The 23,570-nt window shown below is 34.1% G+C and overlaps 2 protein-coding genes across 2 annotated transcripts in view; one reads left to right on the top strand and one right to left on the bottom strand.

Moving 5' to 3' along the window:
- The first annotated feature begins 1,352 nt into the window (after positions 1–1,352).
- On the top strand, positions 1,353–18,840 carry LOC120347179 (growth hormone secretagogue receptor type 1-like). The gene is made up of 8 exons (XM_039417064.2): positions 1,353–1,631; positions 3,505–3,686; positions 5,388–5,552; positions 5,865–6,023; positions 9,515–9,660; positions 11,176–11,287; positions 15,131–15,259; positions 18,411–18,840. Exons 1-8 carry the CDS (start codon positions 1,485–1,487, stop codon positions 18,781–18,783), a joined length of 1,413 nt encoding a protein of 470 aa, XP_039272998.2. The 5' UTR covers positions 1,353–1,484; the 3' UTR covers positions 18,784–18,840.
- A 904-nt stretch (positions 18,841–19,744) lies between these two features.
- LOC120347156 (kelch-like protein 13) overlaps positions 19,745–23,570 on the bottom strand; it is a 30,312-nt gene continuing 26,486 nt past the window's right edge. Inside the window, exons 10-13 of the mRNA XM_039417029.2 lie at positions 22,751–22,858; positions 22,019–22,138; positions 21,095–21,305; positions 19,745–20,550 (exon numbers count right to left, since the gene is read on the bottom strand). Coding sequence (XP_039272963.2) covers positions 20,359–20,550; positions 21,095–21,305; positions 22,019–22,138; positions 22,751–22,858 — 631 coding nt within the window. The 3' untranslated portion in view covers positions 19,745–20,358. The remainder of the gene's footprint in view (positions 20,551–21,094; positions 21,306–22,018; positions 22,139–22,750; positions 22,859–23,570) is intronic.

Genomic DNA, 23,570 nt, shown 5'->3' with positions numbered 1-23,570 from the left:
CATCGTTAAAATCTATATTTCATTTCGACTTTTGCTTCGAAACGAATTACGGAATTTAGAAGTATGATTTGGTTTATATTTATTCAGTCGTATGATATATATTGAAGATGGCAACTTTGACAAACTTGTCTTCGTAGTAATTCAATATTTGTCGTCAAGACCGGGAAGTTTTAAGAAACATTTTCAATGTATTCAGTGACAATGATGAAAGAAACTTATATATATAAAAACTTAGTCGGAAGTCTCATAGACAACGGTTTGTGGCCACAGTAGAGCATTTAAATACCACGGCCACATGTCAATAGTCGTTGGGAATGAAACTCACCCATTAAAATGTCAACATCCAAATAACGCCAGATAGCAATTTGTTGATCGACATTTTTGGGAAATCGTTTAATTGAATTTTAAACTCAAGTATGCCAGATTAAATACCCCCAGCTTTGGTATGTACGTATCGAGCACAGCCTTACCCGATCATACATGGTCATATTCGTATAATTTTCGAATAAATGACGGATGATTGATGCATGTCTGATTGTCTTCAATGTTCCGATTGACACTTGATATTGTTTTTAGGCTGCGATGTCGCGTCAGCACATGAATGTTATATATATTAGCATTTCGCAATCTTTTGTCTATTGTTATTATTTTCTATAATAAAAGCATTTGGGAAAGTGACGTTTCAAACGCCATCTATCATAATTAATGAACTCGATCAGATCACATTTGTGTATTTTTGTATGCGCGTAAATCTTTTATTGTATAGTTTGATTGCGAAATGCTAAGTTGAATAAAACGCCGTTAAAAGTATGGCGAGAAAAGTTGTTGGTCGATGTATCATCTATTACCATGTTAGCCTTCATAACGCGGTATAGAAACAAACGGCCGCATATCGTGCATTTCTGGTATCTGCAGTATTAAAATAAACTAGCGCTTGTCGCATGTATCAAGTTTGCGTCTTTATTTTGTTTATACCGTAAGCCTGTTGATAGTATATTTACGCGCAGGCGTTAAGCTCTTCACTCTTAACAAAAAGGTGGGCTCACTATGCACGCGCATCGACAACGTTCGAATAAACAAGCTGACGCAAAACAATAAAGGAAAAAATGGTGTTGTGGTCACCTTAATAAACGAGAAGAACGCTGTACTGGCTTTTTTATCAAGGCCAATCCGCTTAATCTTCCTGTTTTGTTACTCGAATGTAGTGTAGCCTACCAGCATGCACTATGGCGGTAGAAAGGTAATACGGTATTAGAAACATTTATGCGGTCTTCTTCGTTCAGCAATATAGTTGCAAAGTCTTAGGCATTTACTGAAATAGACTATCCTTGCAACGTCATACTTTCTTACAGTAAGACTGTTGTCAGTTATGGAGTTAATAGCAAATGTGTAGTCGTACATTTGACTTGTGTATTCTTCGCGTTCTTTCAGGCATAGACATTAATATGAATATTGATGTATACAAGTAGAATTAAGATACAGATATGGAATTTTCAGCGGCTGTGTACCGGAATGCCGGTAGTGGAGTTATCACTCCAAATATTACCTCCTTGACAACGCTCGTAACGACTATTACAGTAAATTTCAGCGAAAATGTACTTCATGGACACCCGGCTTCTCACAATGCTCAGGCAAGTAGATTTTACTAAAACAAAAACATTTCGGGTAATTTGGTAAATATCTTCAACTGTACGTTTCAACGTTTGCGCACAAAATCATCGCATCATATTGAAGACGAGTTTCTGAATTTAAAATTGGATTAATCCCTGCAGAGTTTTTTTTTGTAATTGCTTTTGCATTTTTGTGATATTTTCATAATATCAGGTACTGCATCAGGTTGGAAACGAGTATTTTCATCTAATTTCACCCTTAGTTCTAGCGGGTATTTCTCGACGCCTAACTATTCCTGAGTGTTGGATTTAGCTTATTTGATCGATATATTTATATATTTGAAAGCATCCTAAATATAACAATTTTTATTTACATAAATTATACAATATACCAAATAAGATGACAGACAAGATGTAAATGTTTACATGGGCTTCTAGATAAATAGTGTATACAAGGAGAATTTTAATCGATTTAATTACATTTGTTGTAACATATTAAATACTCGAATATAACACAAGGATGAAGCTCTTTGTGATCAGTCATTTTATCATGTATTTAGGCTACTTAACTTTCCAAATGTCTCCAATTCCGCGAAAATTTGTAGTTATAAATATTGTAGCATGTCAAATGCTAGTTACTGTCACAAAAATCGAAGTGAAGCCACTTATCGCACGCCTACGAATTTTCTGGTCTCCTGGGCAATGTTAATGCTATATTAGGAAAAGAAACCATCTCTGGTTATTCACACTGAATTCGGACATAATGCACGTTGATTTCAGGCTTCATGCACGTTACAGAAACCTGTAACTATTGCATTGTTGCCGACGGATTACTCAGTTCAGAAATATCAGTTTTGTCTTTTGTGTAGTATTTGTTTCACCGTTGGTCGCAATCGCATATTTCATCTTTGATGTTTTCATTCACCATTCTTTATTACGCTCTGTTGAGTTTTTTTGTGCTTTCGACGGATTTTCATAGAAAACTGTCCACTCCATCGAGATAACAGCGCGGAAATTTGCTCATCAGTCTGTTTTCATTATACACAACACTGTGATTGATATTCCATGATGAAAGCACTAATTGAGTTGACTCTTGGCAATGGATACGTCAATACATATGCAGAATGGAGTTGATTATCATTTTGAAAATAGCTCATTGTAGCGCTTTGGGTAAACAGTAAGGACAGATTATTCAATTTCCACATTTGTCTTTACTCGACTAGGTTTGCCTTTGAAGAAAGAGTCAATTTTTTATCGAAACAGTGCATTTATTACGCTTTCGAATAAAAGTTCACGCTATTCATTGTCAGCCAATTTCCACAAGGGTTCACTGAACTGAAATTGCCCTTTGAAGTAAGAGTCTATTTTTGTACAAAACGGAAAAGGTGGACATAGCGTTTCTTACGGTTACGAGTAAAAATTTTCCCCTTATAGTCACCGGGACACACTATTGAATATGAATACATCGGCGTATGCAGTTTCGATACAGAAATAGGATAAAGTGGACATACAGTACATCGTTTACTTTGTCAGTACAAAACTGAATGAGAAATTTCCTCAATGTGCATCATTTTGTTGAAGTGTGCATTTTCGAGACGGGAATAGGTAATAATGAATTGTCCTACTTTTTGACCACATAAATTTTAACTGGCGACTAACTACATGGTCATCATGACATACTATGTTACCAAGGATCTGCGATCTTCTGCGCTATTCAAAATGAATCCGGGTTTGTCATCCTAATTAGTACACGATTATCGAAGATATTAATTGCAATCTCCTATTTGAGTATATACTATATAAATATCTCTACATATTTACTCGTATAATATAAAAGTACAAATCACAATTCAGTTTTTTTTTAAATAAATCAAAGTTGTATATTTCATTTCAGGTCGTCATCACAGTTTTGATTGCTGTACTTGGACTTTGGAGTACTATTGGAAATTTATTAACGATATTAGCAATATCTATGCACAGAAATATGAGAACCAAATGCAACTTCTTCATATTCAGCCTTGCCATTTCTGATTTATTATCGGGGGCTATCGCATCGCCCCTATGGTTATATAGACGGTAAGTTAGAAAGATTTAATTCGTAATAATGCAGTCTAAAATACGGACCAGCGTTATTATTGTGGTAACAGCAATTTTTTCATGCGCTACACGCACAAGCGCAGCGTGTTCATCATTAATGGACTTCAACTTACCGGGAAAAATCTGGACAAAGTATAATTTTTAAGTAAATTAAAGACCGCTATGTTAATGCAATGCAAATTTCAGTTACAGTTTGAAGAAAAATGTTTATATTCGTTCTGTTCAGTATGTCTGATCTGGCGCGGTCCAAACGTCTATTGCCCACATTTCTGATTGGTAATTTTGATCATTCAGTTGCATGCTAATTTTTTTTATTTGAGGACTCATATCCATTTTAATCCATGGATTATGATTTAGCGTTTGGAAGCGAAAAAATATAAAAATGTGCGATCAAAAATCGTGTGCTAAGTAATATTGGAAAGTTTGCGGCCAGTTCACACGCAATAGCTTTCGAGATGAATTCTACTACAGAGTATTATTCAATACAAATATGGAAAAGTGCACATTAGAATTATCTTCTGTAAACTTTATTCGCCTTGACATCACATTTTTAGTATATTGGTATATAAATTGGTCAATATTTGGTTTCTGATTAGAATAAAAATTATTATTTTATTTTGAATTAATCTCTTAAAGTCAACAACAGTGAATAAAATTTAAGTCAATGTCTGATGGTTCAAGTTTGAAAGTACCTGCGAAATTTGTGTTTTGATAAGTTGAAATACTTCCGAATACACAATATAGTTGGGATTCATTTGAAGGAGATCACACAAAGCGCTTTTTCAATTCCATGCTTTCTAGATATTGGGTCAACTTTGACATTATTTACGTAGCAATATGTCGGCCGTCAAATAAATAGTCTTAAAAACATAGCGCAATTTAATAATGATTAGGAGAATCGTACTACGAACTGTAAGTTCGTTTTTCCTATAGCCCATACCCATGATATCTGAACTCAAATGTATCTTTGATGAATCATCCATCTTGTTGACGAATAATTGGTTTTGTATTATTCCGCTCTCATGGAATATTATCCTTTGAATTGAAACCGAAGGGTCCGATGGTTACCTATTTTCGACAAAATAAAATATCAAAAAAACAATAGGTTAGAATGACAGTTGACATTGTGTTGTACGATTTGAAGTTGAAAGCAGCTACAAACTAACGAAAAAAAACATAACAATATGGATTTCACTGACGTCAATGCAAATTTTTTTTAGAAAAATACGGGACATATAAAAATTTACGTAATATCTTAAAGAGAACTAATCACATATAAAAATATTATATCATATCTAGGAGAACATTGAAACATAAGTAGGAATGAAATGTTTTTAAACCGTGTGGAATTTCAATTGTTTTTCTAGTTTGGATATACTGTAGATCAAAGATTGTACCTTATATGTGAATTTACCAAGTTTGTTCTCGGAGTTATATTGGAGTAGTGATGTTTCAAATGCTTTGATTCGATTTGTTCATTTATTACATGTTACATTATTATTACGGTTACATGTAGTAGAGAGTTCAAGTGTTTATCGAGAAATATATTCTGTCTTCAAGCATTGTAACATACCACACCCGACTGTTAACTTTTGTTAAATGTCGTTGTTCAATATGCAAACTATTGAGTCAAAAACTTGATATTAAATTCTATTATACAATTAATTTTTTTAATCTTAGAACATGGGGATTTCAGCAATGGATGTGGGGTGAATTCCCATGTAAACTATTTTGGTTTGTCGACGAGTCTACATCCTACTGTACGGCAATGCATATTGCATCATTCGCTGTGTGGCGATTTATGGGTGTGAGATGGCCCCATGTACTAGAAAAATTAGAAAAGTGGTGAGTATTTTATCTATTCTAACTTGTAAAATTATGATTTTTTAATGTCATAGATAGCTGTTTTAGCTTTTCCCAGCCCAAATATCTCCTGCTGGTAACAAAATTTGTTCTTGTGTGCAGCCATATTTAGAACGCTGACCTCATGAAGAATACTAATCTATTATTGTTCATTCCGTGTCATTGTTTGGCTTCGTTCAGACGAAACATTACATACATACATATTCGCTATTACAAAGGCACAGAGGAAGGGTAAGGAGTTAGTCTCTCGTAACCCTATCTAATAATAAATTTATTTTCTTTCTAATTTTACAGGAGTGTGAAAATTTGGCTCGGAGTAATATGGGTAATAGCCCTCGTTTTTGGTGGAGCAATTTTCTGTACTTTTTATTCAGTGGAGGATAGAAGCCATATGCCGTTGGAGTCCGACTTTGCAAGATGGCCAGCTTGTTCCATCAAGACCGAAGATGGGGGGTAGGTTTAATAACATGTTTTATTATTGCAGCTTCACTTCATATAAAGACGATATTACTGTGAGAAAAACGTTGATTGTACCTATTTCATATTAAGCATACGGGTCTGTTTCGTCCGTGCTACTTTTGAACGAAATACAAAATGAAAAAATGTTTATAATAATTCAAAAAACGATAAATGCTGATTTAATTTTACCTTTAGTTTATTGTCGCTTACAAACGCAATGTGTGAATTTTTGTTTTGTAATGAATCAACTTTTATAAATATCCCAAATAGGAGATCACGTTGAGTCTCGATAGAAATGCCACACACACATCAAATATTAAGTTCACCAATCAGTCCAGTTTGAAATGATACAGTTTATTTAAAACGATTTATGCCTAACCTCATAATAATGTTTGGATACACGAGCCTGTTATTCCGTGAACTAATATAAGATTATCAAAAATGAAAACAAGTTTTATATGCGATCATATGCAGTACATTGGTCACTTTGCCAATGGAAATGAAACAAAACCTAATGGAGACTCAGGTATATCTATAATGTTCTCAGTGTGTCATTTTTAAACTAATTCGAAATCTCATAAATTTCATTAACAGCAGCTATAGAATCGGATTGTAACTGATATCAGTAAACCATCTTTGTTCTTATACCATGGGATATGCAACATACTAAACCACCTTATCCAAGTGGGAATAGACATCGAAACCCCAAAAGTGGTGTTTCATGTTATCTCTAATGGAAAAGAGTTATATTGAATGTATCGCGAATTTATTGTAAATTAATTTTGGACAGCGAATAAACTAAGTAGGTTTTTGCATTTATGTCGGTTTCAAATCACTCTCTGGGAAATCGTACAGATGTTATTTCATCGTGTGTGATTTCATGGTAAATTTAATCGAATTCTGATATTAAACTCCCATCAAGCGTGGCCTCAGCATGGCCAGCAATGATTTAAAACTGAATGGTTTTACTGTGAATATTCAAGTTTTATTGGATTACAATAAAATGAGATAATAATTGGTTAGCATTGTGTGTCCATGGCTAGTTTATTCAGGCAAGGACGTTTTCTGTTGGTCGAGTGAAATTGCTACAAATAATCGTCCTGTTAGACTAATATATTCATTTCGATCTTTCAAATATATATTCGTTTTTCCAAAATTTACTGTAAATATTAAGTATTGAAACGGGATCAAGGTCGAAGAAGATTGGGAATATTCGTTTTAACGACAACATGTATTTTTGAAATTGTATAAATATTTTAAGTACATGCGCACGCTTTGGAAAAAAAATAGAATATTCTGATTCCAAAAATAACCCGATTCCGTTATAACAATGTAAACAAATAATTTGCATCTCAAGTCGACTTACGGTTCCAGTAAATAAATAATTTTCAAATGTTCAAATTATTCCAATTACATATATATCAAATTTCTCACTTTCATTTGTTTTCGAGTTGGTATAATACATTTTACGGTATTCATTTATTCAAGAAAGCAAAATTATCCAATATTCATAATTTGCATTGAAAACTCGTAATATCAAAATAATTCAATTATTGTGAACTCGTCGAATATACCCAAAGGATTTGCATATTCCAATTCACAAGTCTGAAGACATAAAATGTAATGATCTAATGGAAAAACGCACCGTACTCCTTGCTATCTATTTACACAAACATCTTCTTTCACTGGAAGATTAATTATTATTGAAAACAAAAACTCCAATATATTATCTGTTTACAACTTTTTGCGCGTTGTTTCTCAAAAGTCAATAAATGAGTTGAATATATGATTCAGCTATATTAATCACACAAAAATATGTTTGTTTGGTCGGTTAATAAGAAAGGAGAATCGATTCCAGTGTGTTAGAAGACCCCGAATATATTCTGCACAACATGCATTTCAAGAATGATTATTTTGATATCGTATTGACAGAATAAATTCAATAACTAGAACACGTTATGAGAATATGTGTAAGTCCCAGTAGATTCTACATAAGTGCCGAGGTGTTGATGGACTGAAATTAGTGCGAAATTAATGCGAAATAGTCATCTTAGATATTCTCCTAAATTATTCAAAAGTTTTGTCAAAATTAACGAGGATTTTGAAGTACTATACGGGTATCGTGACCACATGTTTACATGTGTATCTTGTGTGTATCTTACACTGTATCTTGTTTGTTATCTTCGATATTTTTGTAAATTATTTAAAATCGTTGTCAAAATTAACTTGAATTTTAAAATATTACGTGTATATTGACCATAGACAGTTGCCAATACAGGGTGTCCATGAAGTTACTTTACAATTTCAATTCTGGTATGAGGTCAGTTCTTAATATATCTTGACCAGGTTTTGTTTAATCAGTAAATGTTCAAGTAATTCATCTGTGAGGGCGAAAACAATATATGGTATCGATAAATTTCCCCTGTACTTTCGAAGAAGTTTTAAGACTTCACGGACACCCTATATAAATCCAATCATTATTTCGTTTCTATAATGCTTATTTTGACCTTTTTTTTAAGTTGTTTGTTTGACATCTTTGCTCTAAATGAGAATTTTTCTTATCGCTACGTTTGGGAAAAAATTGTTTCGATGTATCAGGTTTTAATTAGCTATTTACAAAATAATAGTAGTTCAAACTTCAAATAACCTTTGAATATCATGATTACGTTATCTGACCAAACTGAATCCGATACTGACAGTCGCGAAACTATGGTCCGGCCGATTCAACGGGCATCTTTAGTTTGTTATTTTCGAATAAAATATTCACATTTGGACAGTAATAGTTCTTTACTTACACAATTGGCAGCATTGTCAACTTGGAATAATGTGAACGCGCGTGGCCATTACCAGCACAAAAGATTTTAGATGATTAAAAGAAAATAGTTTGGTATTATGGACTAATCTGGCCATGCTGTATTACGCTGTCTTCAAATGGCGATTGAGCCATATATCCATCCCTAGTTCCACTGTTCAGTCAGCAGTTATTCTCACCAATATGCCTAATGGTTTTTACACTTAAATTGTGCCGAATATATATAATGTTATTAATGTATTTATTATACAATTGCGTTTACTGTAAAGCAGTGGTGCCCAACCTTTTATGGTTCAAGGCCCCCTGCGGAAGCTTTAAGCCCCCTGTTCATCATTCCAGTGGTATTTGTAGTGTTAGTTTGATTTGTAGAATCCAAACCCCATTAGGTTCAAGTAATTCCTACTCAACAAAGTGCAAGTATCCTGTGAAATAACTTTATCAAGCAATGAAATTAGAAAGAACAGGGAGTTTAAAGTAAAATCAGTCTTGCTGTTGTAAAAGATTTGGGAACCGCTGTTGTGAAGAGATGTACATGAACAAGGCCGTGAACAAGCAGTCAATAAAACGTGGTTGGCGTGGAGTTTGAGTATATTGTACCCTGTACCGATCTGGGTTAAAATTTTGTTTTCAAAAATAAATTGGATATAAGTAATTATTTCCTTATGTTTTTTAGTGTCACGAAACACCTGATCTACTACACATTTTCATCAGCTTCTTTTATGTTATTGCCGATGTTGATATTGTTCATGTCTTCAATATTTATTATACGTGAATTATTATGGTATTCCAAAGTCAAGACATCATCCAGAAAATCTAAAGGTTTGATAAGATTATCATTTCACTTTATTGATACGCTGCATGTTACCATATGCAACTTAGTATTAAAACTAATACAGCGATATTCAGAATGGGTGCATCTATTTGTTTGAGTAGCAAAACTTTTTTGCCATGGGAAACATTGGTAATTATTTTAATTCGTTCTTACGCATTTCAAAATATCGCAAAAACTTTATTAAAACGTGTACCTAATTAATTATTTAAACATGTACATAATAATGATTAAAGATTTAAAGATAGAAATTTAAAACATTCCAAAATACCCAAAAAACTTTATTAAAACGTGTACCTAATTAATTATTTAAACATGTACATGATAATGAATAAACATTTAAAGATGGAAATTTAAAATATTGTGACAGATTTCGACTTGAACACCCAACACTCCTCAGATCGAAATACGACTCCAGTTTCAATTATTTTTTCGGAGAAAAAAACATCTCGAACTCCAGCTTCCCTAAATTAAGAGATATCAGCTTGCATTGAACCAAATTATAAGCTCTATATCTGCTGTCTTATATCGGTATATAATTTCATCAGATTAAATAATGCGGTATTCATACTATCAAAATAAAGCTAAAATTTGACTAATCCATTACAAAAATCAAGCAAAGGATATTCAAAAAGTTGGTGTAAATGAAATGAAAACATGTAGAATGCCGTAATTTAGTTCCAGAACAAATTCAATAAAGTTGGTTTCAACACTGTTTTTTTTTTCTGGAATTACAAACGGAGGCAGTTGGACTGTTATACATTGGGCGTTGGGCTGTTACACGTCGGGTGGATGACGTACGTCTTGACTGCGTCAAACAATAGCAGAATACCGTAATTTAATTCCAGAACAACTTTGATAAAGTTGGTTTGGATACTGCATTTTTTCTGAAATTACACATGTAGTCAGTTCTCAGCCTGTTAACATTGAAATTGTTGATAATCATTCTTTCCCAGTTCGGGTAGAACTTGTTTATACTTCAAGTGTTTGTTAGTTACGACATTTTTTTCAACCTTATCATATCAAGGTCCTCACCAATTGTTGATATCATTGTTTTCAGTTTCCTTATGCACCTGGCTACCATGACTTGATCACGCAGTATTATATAAAAATCACGCGCCACGTCTCATATTTATTTCATAAATTACCGGAGGGTTTGTTTGTAACAAAATCCTGCTTCGACCTTTTAATTTTGTTATTTACGCTAAGAATAAGAAGCTTAAAATCAATTTCATAAATTTAAATCTAGCGATTTGAACCACAATGCCATAAAAGCGACTTTTCACCATTTTTTCCTTAAGCTATAGAAATTTGAAAATCTTCAACAAATTTATGCTAATTATTTTCTTTTGTTTTAACGATTTAAAGCGGAAAATGCCCAGAATGTACAAAATGTTTCAGCCAAGTATAGCATTCTTAGTTAGATTTCCTATTTGCGAACATGCGGCTATTTTTCTGTTATTCATTTTCGAAGATCCTTTCAACGACTCGCATTATTGTTTCAGAACGTAAGGCCGTGTGGCAGCTTGCACTTATCGCTGCCTCATTTTTAGTCGGATACATTCCAATGACAATCTATGTGATGTGGACGACTCGTACTAAACACGGAGATTACAGGTACGACTTGCATGCTTCACGTCGAAATGTACACCGATATCGATCTCGCAATCACAATGGATTTGCTGAAGTTTGCTCTCTAGTTTCAGATTTCAAATCAGATCGAAATAAAATTTGAGATGCTTTTGTTAATATTTTATAATGTAATCCAATAATGTTATTTATGGGGATGTCCTCACCACTTACTTATCATTAAAATGATAACATAGACCTATTGAGATATATTCAGCAAAACGAGGTCCATAATGAAACTGGATGCTACCCAAACCCTGAAAATACAAAAAAACAGTCAAGTATTCATTTCAGGTCCAGCTGTATGCCTAACAATTCAGTGGGGTCACGAGTGTTCACATACCCGCCCTAAAAACTCCAAATTAGAGTACAGAGCGAGGGTGGGCAAATTTTTTTGGACCAGGGAATAAAAATTGTACCCACCTAGACTGTAGGGCCATGAAAGTGTGACGTAAAAAGTTACATTTTATGAACAATATTTACCATGTTACAAAAGCAAAATTGGAAAACAATAATTCTCGCAATTTGATCGCAATCTCAACACATTTCTTGGGCTCTTTTTCACCTAAAACATCAAAATTTGGTTTCAGTTTGGTTGCGGTAGCATCAGGCGGGCCATATTGAATCACCCAATGGACCGGATTCGGCCAGCGGTCCGTAGTTTGTCCTCACATTGTGCTTCTTACATATAAGTGTATTTTGCACATCACCTTGTTTGGGGGCTTGTAAACAAAAATAAGAATAGTTTTTCGCATCTTCAGGCGAGTCACGTGTTGATGATTTCATATTGTAGTTTACTGATTCCAAAATAACCCAGGATGATTTTTAATACAGTGCAGTGCATGTACGTGCGTTTGTCTGTTCCTGCTAAATTAGAGAGAAGTATAAAAACGAAAGAATCGCTATACCCTACAATAATGCCGTAATAATACTCGGAATAGCCAACAAACAAACACACTTGAAATGAAAATAAATCATGGAAGGTTTCATATAAATCGTATATGATCATACGACCATCTGAATTTTTATTAAGTTTTATCCATATTGTACTTCGTTATTCGCGATCAAATGTAAGTTAGATATTTCTTAATTTCCTGAAATACTGTGGTAGTATTTTATATAGCCCGATTATGTACATGCACCTACAAGGTATACCATGTTTGACAAATGTTTTTATCAGGTCAGTAAAAATGGTTTGTGAAACAGTTCATTTCCTACTATTCCTGGCATTGTTCCATAAATATGGAGTGAGGAATATGTTGCATAACCGAAAATTGCATGGCTATTCATTTTCACTTAGAAATTTCGAACGTCCATATGTTGTCGGGTTGACGTACACAAGAGGTCAAGAGACCAAATATGGTTTTCTTTCAGTATTACGCGAGAGAATTTTTCGAACACGTGTTGATAGTATACTTAGTGAAATACATGCATTCGACGGCCGTGATGATGTCGGAAACGTCCTATCGAGAAACAAACATCCGATTTCTCGCAGCTGATGTTAACTATTCGGACATTTTGCATTGTCTGATAATATTCATTTGAAATATGCCTGAACAACAACTTCTTTCTGAAGACTCACAAAAATATGGAGTTTTTCCAATGGTAATTTTCCATTGCGTATTTGAAACGCTCAGCATTTTTATTGTTTCATTGTGGATCGCGGTTCGTATTCAGAAGCCCATAACACCCAAATAACAGCTTGCTTTGTGCCTTGTTTCGAGCAGTGATGGCTGAGTTCCACAAAAAAATGTTTTTTCGAGTTTAAATTTCTAATCAACTAAAAAGAAACATTTTTCCTAAATAGATTTTTTTATTCAAAACTTGAGTGATATTTTCAAAATATTCACAACACCAAGTACCCCTCGTGTAAGCTGCACTTGTTTGTGTCGGTATCGACAATTCATTTTAAATTCATAAAATTCACTCAAAACAAACAAATGATCTTATCGATGTTTTATGTGAATTAAATTTATTTTTCTCCCGCATATTCGCGGATGTATTGAAGATGTGCAATTGTCAATCCTAAAAACTGTATGTGTTTATGTTATGCGTTATACAAAACGCGATAATGTTGATAGTTTTTCAAGACTATCATTTAAAAATTGATAATAAAGTACATCGGTAAAAATTCAGTAATTTCACGAAAAAGCATGGTTGATTCTTCAGACTTTAATTTGAAACTGAATGCCCAAACAACTACACAGAGTTATGGATACTCCCGTAGTATGTGAACCAAGATGGGGTACACCGGAACGTAGTATGTATACCAGGTTAGGGTTAGTCCATAATTTTATTCCAATTCGCTTTATTTTAGTTCTATTACGAATTTGGGGACTAGCCAAGTGACTTCCGTTGTATTTGTAGCTGAAATTATGCCCTAACCTGGTACACAAACCACGTTCCAGTGTCCGCCATCTTGGTTCACATACAACGGGAGTACCGAGTTATGAACAAAACCGACAGTTAATGACATCACATGTGAAAAAATCTCGGGTACATCACCTTAATCAGGATGTAATAAATGGGTAATAATGTCGAACCCTTAAAATTTTGGTCTTTCCCAATTGAGGTAGCTCTTTACATATATGTGGCCGTTTTGTGTAGAGCCTTGTTCGCAAAAGCGTATAGATACGTCGTATGAAAATATTTGCTCAAATAAACACATGCTTATCCAAAAATAAAATATAATAAAATATACTTAAAAAATATTGTTTTCATTTTCTTGGTATTTGATTTCTTTGCTTTAGGTTTTAACGATAATTGTTATTAGTGTTATTTGAAGGAATTTATAATGCTCTCGACTCGAAGCCGGCCTTGGATATTTGTATTTTATGTCCTAAAGTAGGTCCTATATTTGTAATTACCCAATCGTATCAATCGCTATTAAAATTTTTGGTCTCGATTGTGACCCGTTTTTCAAAATTTATGACTTAGAAAACGAAATGTGGACCCATACCCTACTGTACAACTAGTATTGATGCATAATACAGCACATAATTTCAACAAAGTAATGTAGGGCAGGCATATAGCAAGTTCATCTAGTCGCTTTTCTGCATTGCCCTGTTTCATCCATCACTCATTTAATTTGTTAGCTCAAAAAATCAATAAGAATTTTATTTCAATTTGCGGGTGTACATCTTCGAAGACAGATTTTTTAATTGTGTTGTTATTTACTGTCTTGAGGCAAACTCTTTTAACTGTAATATTTATTCTTCCGTCTCGTAAATTTAATTTACTGTATTAATTGATGTACATCATGCTTACTAATAACAACGATAAGGTTGATTTTGTGGTACGAAGTGAATTTTTTGTTGGTCTACCACATTTAGAAATAAATCCGAAAATTGGCGACTATCACTTTCCACGTTAATTTGTCGCAAGAGAAGTAGTCCATACATAACATTTCTATGCCTAAAATTTTCGTTCAATTTCTTGAATTATTATCCATATACTGGAAAAGATTCTCGAGGTTTTGTCGCCTGTCATTGCCGAGTGCTTTGCGGTTTCAATGATTAAAACCGATTTTCTAATTTATCGGGGTGTTCATAATGGTCATAGATTTTAGAGGCACCATAGATATGGAATGCGAAATCAGTAAAGTTCTAATACAGGACTGTTGTAACGAAGAAGTATCCCACCACCCTGACTCATGTCAACCAATTAAAAATTTTCCGACTCCTGAATAACCCAACCTTGCTCCCAAAAATTCGACGGAAATACCGACCTCGACACTTCCAATTCAGAATACTTACTTGTATCTCCGACTTACATATTTTGATTACGGCTTGGAAAGTAAAACTATAATTATCGATAAAATTTATATTTCAGGCTTGATTACTGGATTCACGTTGGAGCGTATTTTTGTCTGAGAATGTCAGAATGTTTTAATCCAATAATATACAATATTGCGTCAGCAAGTATGAGGAAAGCTTCGAAACGTACGATACATTTTATAAGGTAACATTTCTTATCAATCTTTATAGAACATTAAATCAACGCTCTATCATACAAAGTGCACAGTATATCGACTTTTGCTGGGTGATCAGGCCTTGACATAAGCAGAAATTGGGACTATTTCGTTTTTCGACGTCAAGATTGGGCTTGGGGTGTTTTCGCGGACGGGGGATAGTGGAGTACTGGGGCAGAGATCCTTTGTCAATCATGAGGGACAAAACCAACGATTTGAGTAATATTCCCCACTTTTTGTTGCGATTTTTGTAATGCTATTTACCTGTAAAATTAAATTTTCTCTTAGGGTTTGCAAATGTTGGATACAGAAAAATAACTTACCAATAACATTAAATTTTACTTTAGTTTAGTTTATAATATTTATTAAGACATTTTGGAAATTTATTTACCACAGTCAGTCAAAGCTCTAATCTAAAATTTATTAGTTTCAGTATGTCATCATCATAGTATTAAGAATATAAAATACCAAGCTTGAAGCATACTTTGTATATTAAGTTCAAGGAACTGTAGGAAAAGAAATGCTGGAAACCATTAAAACACTCTTAATATCAAGTTGTTCTTTGGAAGAAAAAACTGAAATAGTACAAATAACATATTAACGGATTTTTGGTCTTTTCAAATTGATTTCTCAAGCCAAGAAAAGGCGGGTATTTGCTTGTTTGTCCGCCCACATCCTGTTATATTCACTGTGCCGAAAAGCCAGAGAGTGCATTCATCCCGCTATTCGTGTATTGCTGTTTATCGTGTGCGAAAATTTTTTCTGTAAATGAGTGTTCGAATTGTGATTCTCGTGGTAAATTTTGGAAAATTCATTGTAAAATGCATGGCAACATAGAGCCGACTAAACAAACATATTTCCCATATTAGATATTCGAATCTCTGTACCAATCTTTTCGACTTTGAATTTTAAAATATCACAAAAATGACCATTAATTTAACAAAAGATTTCTTTAAGGTTTTTGATTCGATGGGTTTACAAAGTTGCAAATTTTAAAATAGTACAAAAATGCGGGTTAATTTAACAAAATATTTCTTTAAGGATTCTGATTCGATGAGTTTAGAAAATTGCCCGTTTAAGATTGTCATAAATTAAATAGTTGCATTAGTTTAGTGGTTGATATGTATTTGAATGAAACTTTAGGTTTTGTTATGATACGGTTCTAAATGTATTTACATTTTATGATATAAACTCTATTGGTTGATTAAAAAAGTGAACATTCGAATATTTCAGGATTCAATTTGCTTTCAATAATTTGTCAACCATATATGTAACCATCACTGTTCCATATGAATATAAACATGACGACATCTAATTTTTGGTAAAAATGCACGAAAATGTGCATGTTTAAAATTTCAATGTCAGTGCCATATTCGTGCATATCTGTCAAAGCACTAGGGAGATCAAATAAAATTTCAAGACAAATTGAGAGCGTGCGTGCAATACGACATGACACTCGTACTACAAATATGCTGATATTAACTGTCATGGCCAAGTTCTGCGTTACTCAAATTAACCATGTGATGTCATTTTGGTCGATAAAGGGTCAATGATAACATAATAAATTTCCCTGAGTAAAAGACTTCAAGATAAGTATTGTCATAAATATTTAATGCGGGAAATTTGTGTGGTATTTTGGGTATATATATTGAATATGTATACTGGAATTGCGTTAAAGTGCTTTGTGAGACGAGGCTAATTGAACTGCCGTAACTGTTTTCCAATAAGTGTGTATTGAATACTAATTTTATCCCACCCATGATGCATGGACACTGTCTCACTTGTTTTTCATTTGTAAGTTTGAGTTTCATGTTCGTTTGAAAAAACAATTTAGGCAAAAAAAGTTTCCGCAAAATGGAAAAGTAAAAACTTACTTTGGGAACCATCACTATAATCAAATTATCAGCTCGAATATAACCTGTATCTGACTTTTGCACGAACTAAAAGATTTTCGATTAAATGATATTCGAAATAATTTTTACACATATTTCGCAAGGTCTAATAGGTTTTCTATTTTAAGAATGGAATAAGAAGCGGAATTTGCCATTTATACATGATGTTTTTTTTCTAAAATCGTCTCCTTTGATATATATATATATTTAAACTAATTATAGGGCATGATTCTGGAAAACTCAGCTATGGATATCATATATAAGCAATGAACATCCCATCTCACTTATGGTGAAACATTTCTCAGACCCATCTCATAATATTCAAAGTCAATATTATGAAAAATATACCGATTTTAAGAACAGAATGTACTTTAGCGCACGTGATTTAGAAATAACCCGTTGTTCATAAATTTAGTATTATTTAAATGTTATTACAACATATGCGATTTACAAGATCATTCTGAATTATCCTAATCCCGTAATCGCGCACTTCGATGTCTTGTATATATACATTTCTCGGCGCACCGGAATTATTCGTACCAAGATGACGCACAACCTCAACCCGGTACACATATTATGTTCAGGTTGTGCGCCCACTTGGTACGAATACTTCGGGAGCACCCATTTCTTAAATTGAATGAGATATCCATCAACGGTATATTTTCGTTTTCTGCAACGCTGTCAAGCTTTCATGTTTCCCCATCCGAGTAAAGTTGATTTCAATTTCCGTTGAAAAACTTCCACCCTGAGATTTTGCCCAATGTTAGGCAATGTGCACTCATTCAGTGACAAAGTAGAAAAACCATAAATGAGCAAGCGACAATTGAATGTGTCAAGAAGTTCTGGATCCATTAGGTTTATGGTTGTGAACTGCGCTTCAGCAAATGTCGGTCGACACAGTCTCGGAGCATTTTAAGTCACGAAGAGAATAAATTACATTTGAATTCCTTAGCAAAAATATTTTTGAAATCTTTGAAAATTTCCCATAAAAAATAAATGTGAAAAAATTGGCGTTTGCTTGCAAGCTGTGTTTAGTTACTTATAAAACTTCGACTTATTAGTCTGCTTTGTGGGATCACAATCTTTGAAGAATTTCACTTATTTTCTTGGTCCAATGTTAGCAATAATATGTTGGGCTGAGAGGTCTGCCTTGCGCCACTCTGTCAGAAACATATCTTATCCGTAATACGTTTAGTAAAATTCATTCACTATAAATCTTATTTATTAACTCACTAATTTCATTTAACAGGAACTGTTGCCGAAGCGATGCGGAGTTGGATTTCATTTCCCATAGTCCGGCATGTAACCATAAACGTTTGATAAGAAAAAATCCCCACAAATTTAATATTCATCAATATAACGGCAGGCATCATCACCATAATAAGCAAAATAATCAGATTGGGGACTCTAAGAAAGCTTATTTATCATCCACTCCCAATTCACCTGCGTTTGTCTTCCCTCAAAGAACTGTCAATAAAGAAGTCAATGGACATACAACAAAAGGCTTCAAACGCTTTCGATTGGCTAAGGGTGCAAGCGAAACGGAAGAGTTTATTCACAAAGGCGCAGATGACATGAGCATGATGTCGACAACATCAGCTAAAGTGTGCTCCCCTGTTTAACATCCTTTTGCAACAAGTTGGAAATCCAACTGTACAGTATTATTTCAATGAAAATTCTCACATTTGACAACAATTGTCGTTTTTCATTATTTTAATTAGTATCTCTGAGAATCATTTATACGCAAAACATCATGTTTGGAGCTCATTTTTGTATTATTATTGTATAACCACAATAGTTATATGCATTGATCGACTATAAGTTTCATTGGTCTATTTTAATAAACTATTGTCTTTTTTAGTTTCTGATATTTATTTATTTGTCGTTAGTTGGTTAGCGATAATTATATATATATCACTTTTTGGTTTATTTGTTTGCAGGAATTTTCTTTTTTGAAATAGATTTCAATGAAATTTGACTCTTGAAACAAAATCGTGACTCAGGAGATGAAAACTATATCCCGAGGAGTAGCCATGATTTGGTACCTTGATTTTCAGCTTCATATTATAAAGTGTTAATTAAGCAACTTTTATTGGAATCGTTACAGCGCAAACTTTTGCCATTAAACGGCTGTTACGTCACCATTTTTTAAGATTCTAAAATTTGAGATTTGGAGTCGAAATTTTCAATAAAAGCTACCCTTCGTCCCACCCAAAAACGTATCTTTTTAAAACAGGAACACAAATTTGCGAACCCAAAATCGTTTTCCATATAAGTGGCCACAATACCTCACTATTTTTATGCAAAATAAATAATTATCTGTTTCCGTCGTATAATAGAGAACTTTCATGCGATGGTTTCAATTATTCATTACAAACAGTATCAAATTTCTTTTAGAAATCGCATAATAATGCAAAATTCAAAATATAATTATTGGGATAATCACTCAAAATGAATGACCCCTCAGTGTCGGAGCTCAAACTACAATTCAAATCATATATATTTCAACTTTGGCAATAAATTATTATTCTTGAAATCTTATATTTAAACCATAGAGATTAAGTTGTGATTTACCACTCCCAAAGGGAGAATTATGTCATAAATATTTCAAACTATAATTACAAACTATATATTTTATTAATACACATTTAAAAGCAAATCGTATAACAAAATACAATGTATTGAAAAAAAAACAAAGGTTGATAAGCAAAATAATCAAAAAATTTAACTCGGATATGTGCTATAACACTTTGATATAATGGTAAAGAGAATAAACATAAATTTTATGTACATATTTATATATATATGTAATAAAATATAGCTATGGCAGTTTTAACGTAAACAAGCTTTCAACGAATAGCTTTTATGGGAAAATTGCTGCATTTAGGAAATATCGTGTCTAAATTATCTCACCAGTTTATCCCACTTGTATGTCGTGTAGAACACGTGATGCAAGTAACACAAAAATTGGATAAGCGAGACAAGAAAGTGACATTTTTAAAACACCCGAGTATGGGAAAAGAGCGAGGCATGTGACAAGTAGTGCATTAGGGACCCTGCATTTTTGAGACACGCGAAGGATTAAATTATTTGAGGGCGAAGTGATATTATACATTCAAGACCAATGTTCAGGACAAAATAAAATGTATATACCCATTCAAATACAAAATCCTAGGACTATAGTGGTGACTAAACAATTACGCTATCATGTTAAGAACAACACACGTTGACCCTCTTAATCTTCTTGGCAATTTCGGTTTGACTTCCCAGCGATCTTCCTCTGGGTCGTAGGAAGATACTTCTGCTCTGTGTTCTGCAAGTTGACTCTTACAACCTCCCGCAACAAATATGTGTCCGTCTAATTCGGTACATCCAAATTCTCCGTCGCTCTGTTTTAGAGTTGTCAATAAAAATATTGAGAATTTAACAATGGTAATTATGGTTAAGTCATAATACACGTAACGTATGTATCACAACAAGGCCTCTGGCAAAGAATTAATTTGTAGAAATGTTGTGTAAACACTGCGTATAGTATTAAATAGCTTCGAGTTTGGAGGCGACGTTAGGTGTAAATTTTCCCAACTCCGTAAACGCGGGCGGTGGCTATTTGTACTAGTCCATGCCTTACTGGGAACAGAGAATCGCCGTCACTTCAAAGTCATATCAAATATTCACACATGCGAATACCGTGAATTATGGCCGCGTGTATGTTCCGACTTACTTTGATGCGCTTGGAGCATAATACTATCAAGTCATTCACTCATCGATTAGGATATAAATTTGGCTTTACCCAGAAGTGGGATAAATATGAAATTCTACAGTAACACAAATGTGCTCCGAGTATAAATTTTCATATAAATGGGAGCAGAGAACAGTGGTCCTGCTATTGCAATATAACACCGTGGATGCGATTTCAATAAAACATCGTATTACCTGAACTGGTATCTTCAGCGCCACACTATGCCATTGATCATATTCAGGTGTATAGCATTCTATAGCTATGGACGATGATCTGGTGACACCTAAGGAATCATCTTCGCCACCTATAACGTAAATTCTGTCTCGTACTGGAGTCATGCTGTGGCGACTGCGGGCGCAGCGCATCGGTGACATCGTAGTCCAGTGATTGGCAATAGCGTCCAATCTGAAAATATCCTCAAAAGGTAGTTATGAAACCACTAAGATCAAGAATCAATGGGCATGCAAAACACTAGGGGCATGGTTGAAGCACGTGATGTACTTGACCCTTGACCCATACGAATTTTTGCAAAATTCACCATTGCAAATTTTTTGATTTTCAATTTAAAAAAATTTAGCTAGTTAATTTTTGAGTCATCTTTATGTTATTCCCGATTGATCATTGTTGCAAAAAAAAACAAATAAGCCCATGCTCATGGAAACATCGATTTCGATTCAAGCCTACTGTTGAATCAGTTCTTCATATTTCACTAATATATAGTTCATTTCAGTATAATCATTCTCACTTTATATCAATTTTAAGTTTATATCACGTTTATTAATATACAGAGTGGCTTAAAAGTAGATTTAGAGAAGTAACATTTAAGCATATTTATGAATAATAATTTGACCAATCTGCATCACACACTCAGGGCAGATCCATGCGATGCCCCCATGCTAAACAGATTGCGCGGGACTCATTTTGAGTAGAAATAAGGATAATTAACGAAAATGAGGCGTTTATATAAAATAATAGTGATTTCACTTCAAGAGTCTTAAAAAGTCTGGTTAAATTTGATAATTACGCCTAAGACAAGCACGGGCCAATGAAAAAGTGCGAGGCTCACTGCGGCGCATAGGTAGCAGTTGCCTAAGGCCGGTCCTGTACATACTACATACCTTAGCATATCCACACTCGAATGCTTTCCCACGATCCCGCCATTCACATAAAGCATATTTTTGTGAGCACATCCCGCGTGTGAGTGGCGTGGTGTCTTGAGTGAAGCCACGAATTCCCATCTAAGAAAAAGGGTCTGAGAATCAAAGGACACCAAAATAGCGCCAAAAATTTACACCTAGTACCAATTATGTTAGATTGAAAATCATATATGAACAGTGGGATGCTATCACGATAAAATTAGAATAAGTGTTACATTCGTTTTTAGGCTAAAGCAGCAAATAACTCGGTTAAACCGCGGGCCGCACCATTATTTAACATAGGCTTTTTAGTAGTTACAGGTACAAAAAAAACATAGGTATAGAAAAGAGATAATAAAATAGACTCAGGTATGGGTTTTGCAGCGCAAAGAGATCGGACGTGCCAGATTAAACCTAATTAAAAGTCGTTTCGCACATTTTCGCGGGCCGCAATTTCTTGTGCGCCACATTTGGGCCGCAGGTTGCACACCACTGGGCCAGGGAATGGGTGTGCAAAATCACGAAAAATTTGTGCTCCTTTTACACTCAATGAGAGATCAGGAAAATTCTTGTCGTCCACGAGTAAATTTTGACTCTGCCACTGTATAATGGAATTCAGGACTGTCCTGCAAATTTTGATGCAAATTTTGATGTTTTTGATGTCCGTTTCGTTGAACGATCTACTAGGTTATATTTTTTGAGTATATTCCATACTTTTTTGCTGCCACGTTGAATTTTTCAACAGAACTTCTGACTATTTTACCACTTTTTCCACCGAAGGCAAATAAATAGTCGTTGAGAGAATCCAAATGAAAGTAAGATCTGAGAAAATAAAAGTTATGTTATAGTGTACCGGAGAAATCATCGGTTCAACTCAAGAATTTACCATTTTTTAATTTGATTATAATATTTTATGATTGGGCTTGATTCTATAGTCACTCTGACGGTAGCGGGAAGCGTCCATTTAAACGAGATTTATTCCTGCTACTGTTATGATTCTAACGAAAAGAGAGTGATGCACAAATATATGGACACGAAAGTCGGTACCGTTTACTTTAGGCCTTAACCGAGCATCGAGTTCGTAGGCGGACAAGCGTGGAAGAATACAGTGTTCCCATGCGTCAAAAAGTGTTCCCACGAATTCAAAGTAAAACAGCAAAATTGGGTTGAAATATCGGCCCTCCAGAAGTATGTGTACCAATATGGAGGTAACTAATTTTGTTTTCCTACTTTACATAAAGTTGTGTACGGGGAATGAAACCTATGGGCAGGGGATATATTGACTTGGCTAACACAGACAGTCTCCGAACTCGTAATAGAACTAAAATAAGGAAAATCGGAATAAAATTATGCCCTAACCCTACCCTGGTACACATACTACGGGAGTATCGAAATATCGGACTAAAACAAATGTAAAAAAGAAGACCAGAGTCTGGAAAAGCGTTTTTACACAGCAACAACAACAATTTAGCGAAACGACCCATAGGCCTCATAGGCCTACTTCTTGTCCAGTAACTAACTATATGTTTATCAT

This window comes from Styela clava, chromosome 11 (genome assembly GCF_964204865.1).
Source record: "Styela clava chromosome 11, kaStyClav1.hap1.2, whole genome shotgun sequence".
Taxonomy (NCBI): Eukaryota; Metazoa; Chordata; class Ascidiacea; order Stolidobranchia; family Styelidae; genus Styela; species Styela clava.
The sequence above is the reverse complement of the archived record's forward strand: the minus strand, read 5'-3'. Positions and strand labels throughout refer to the sequence as shown.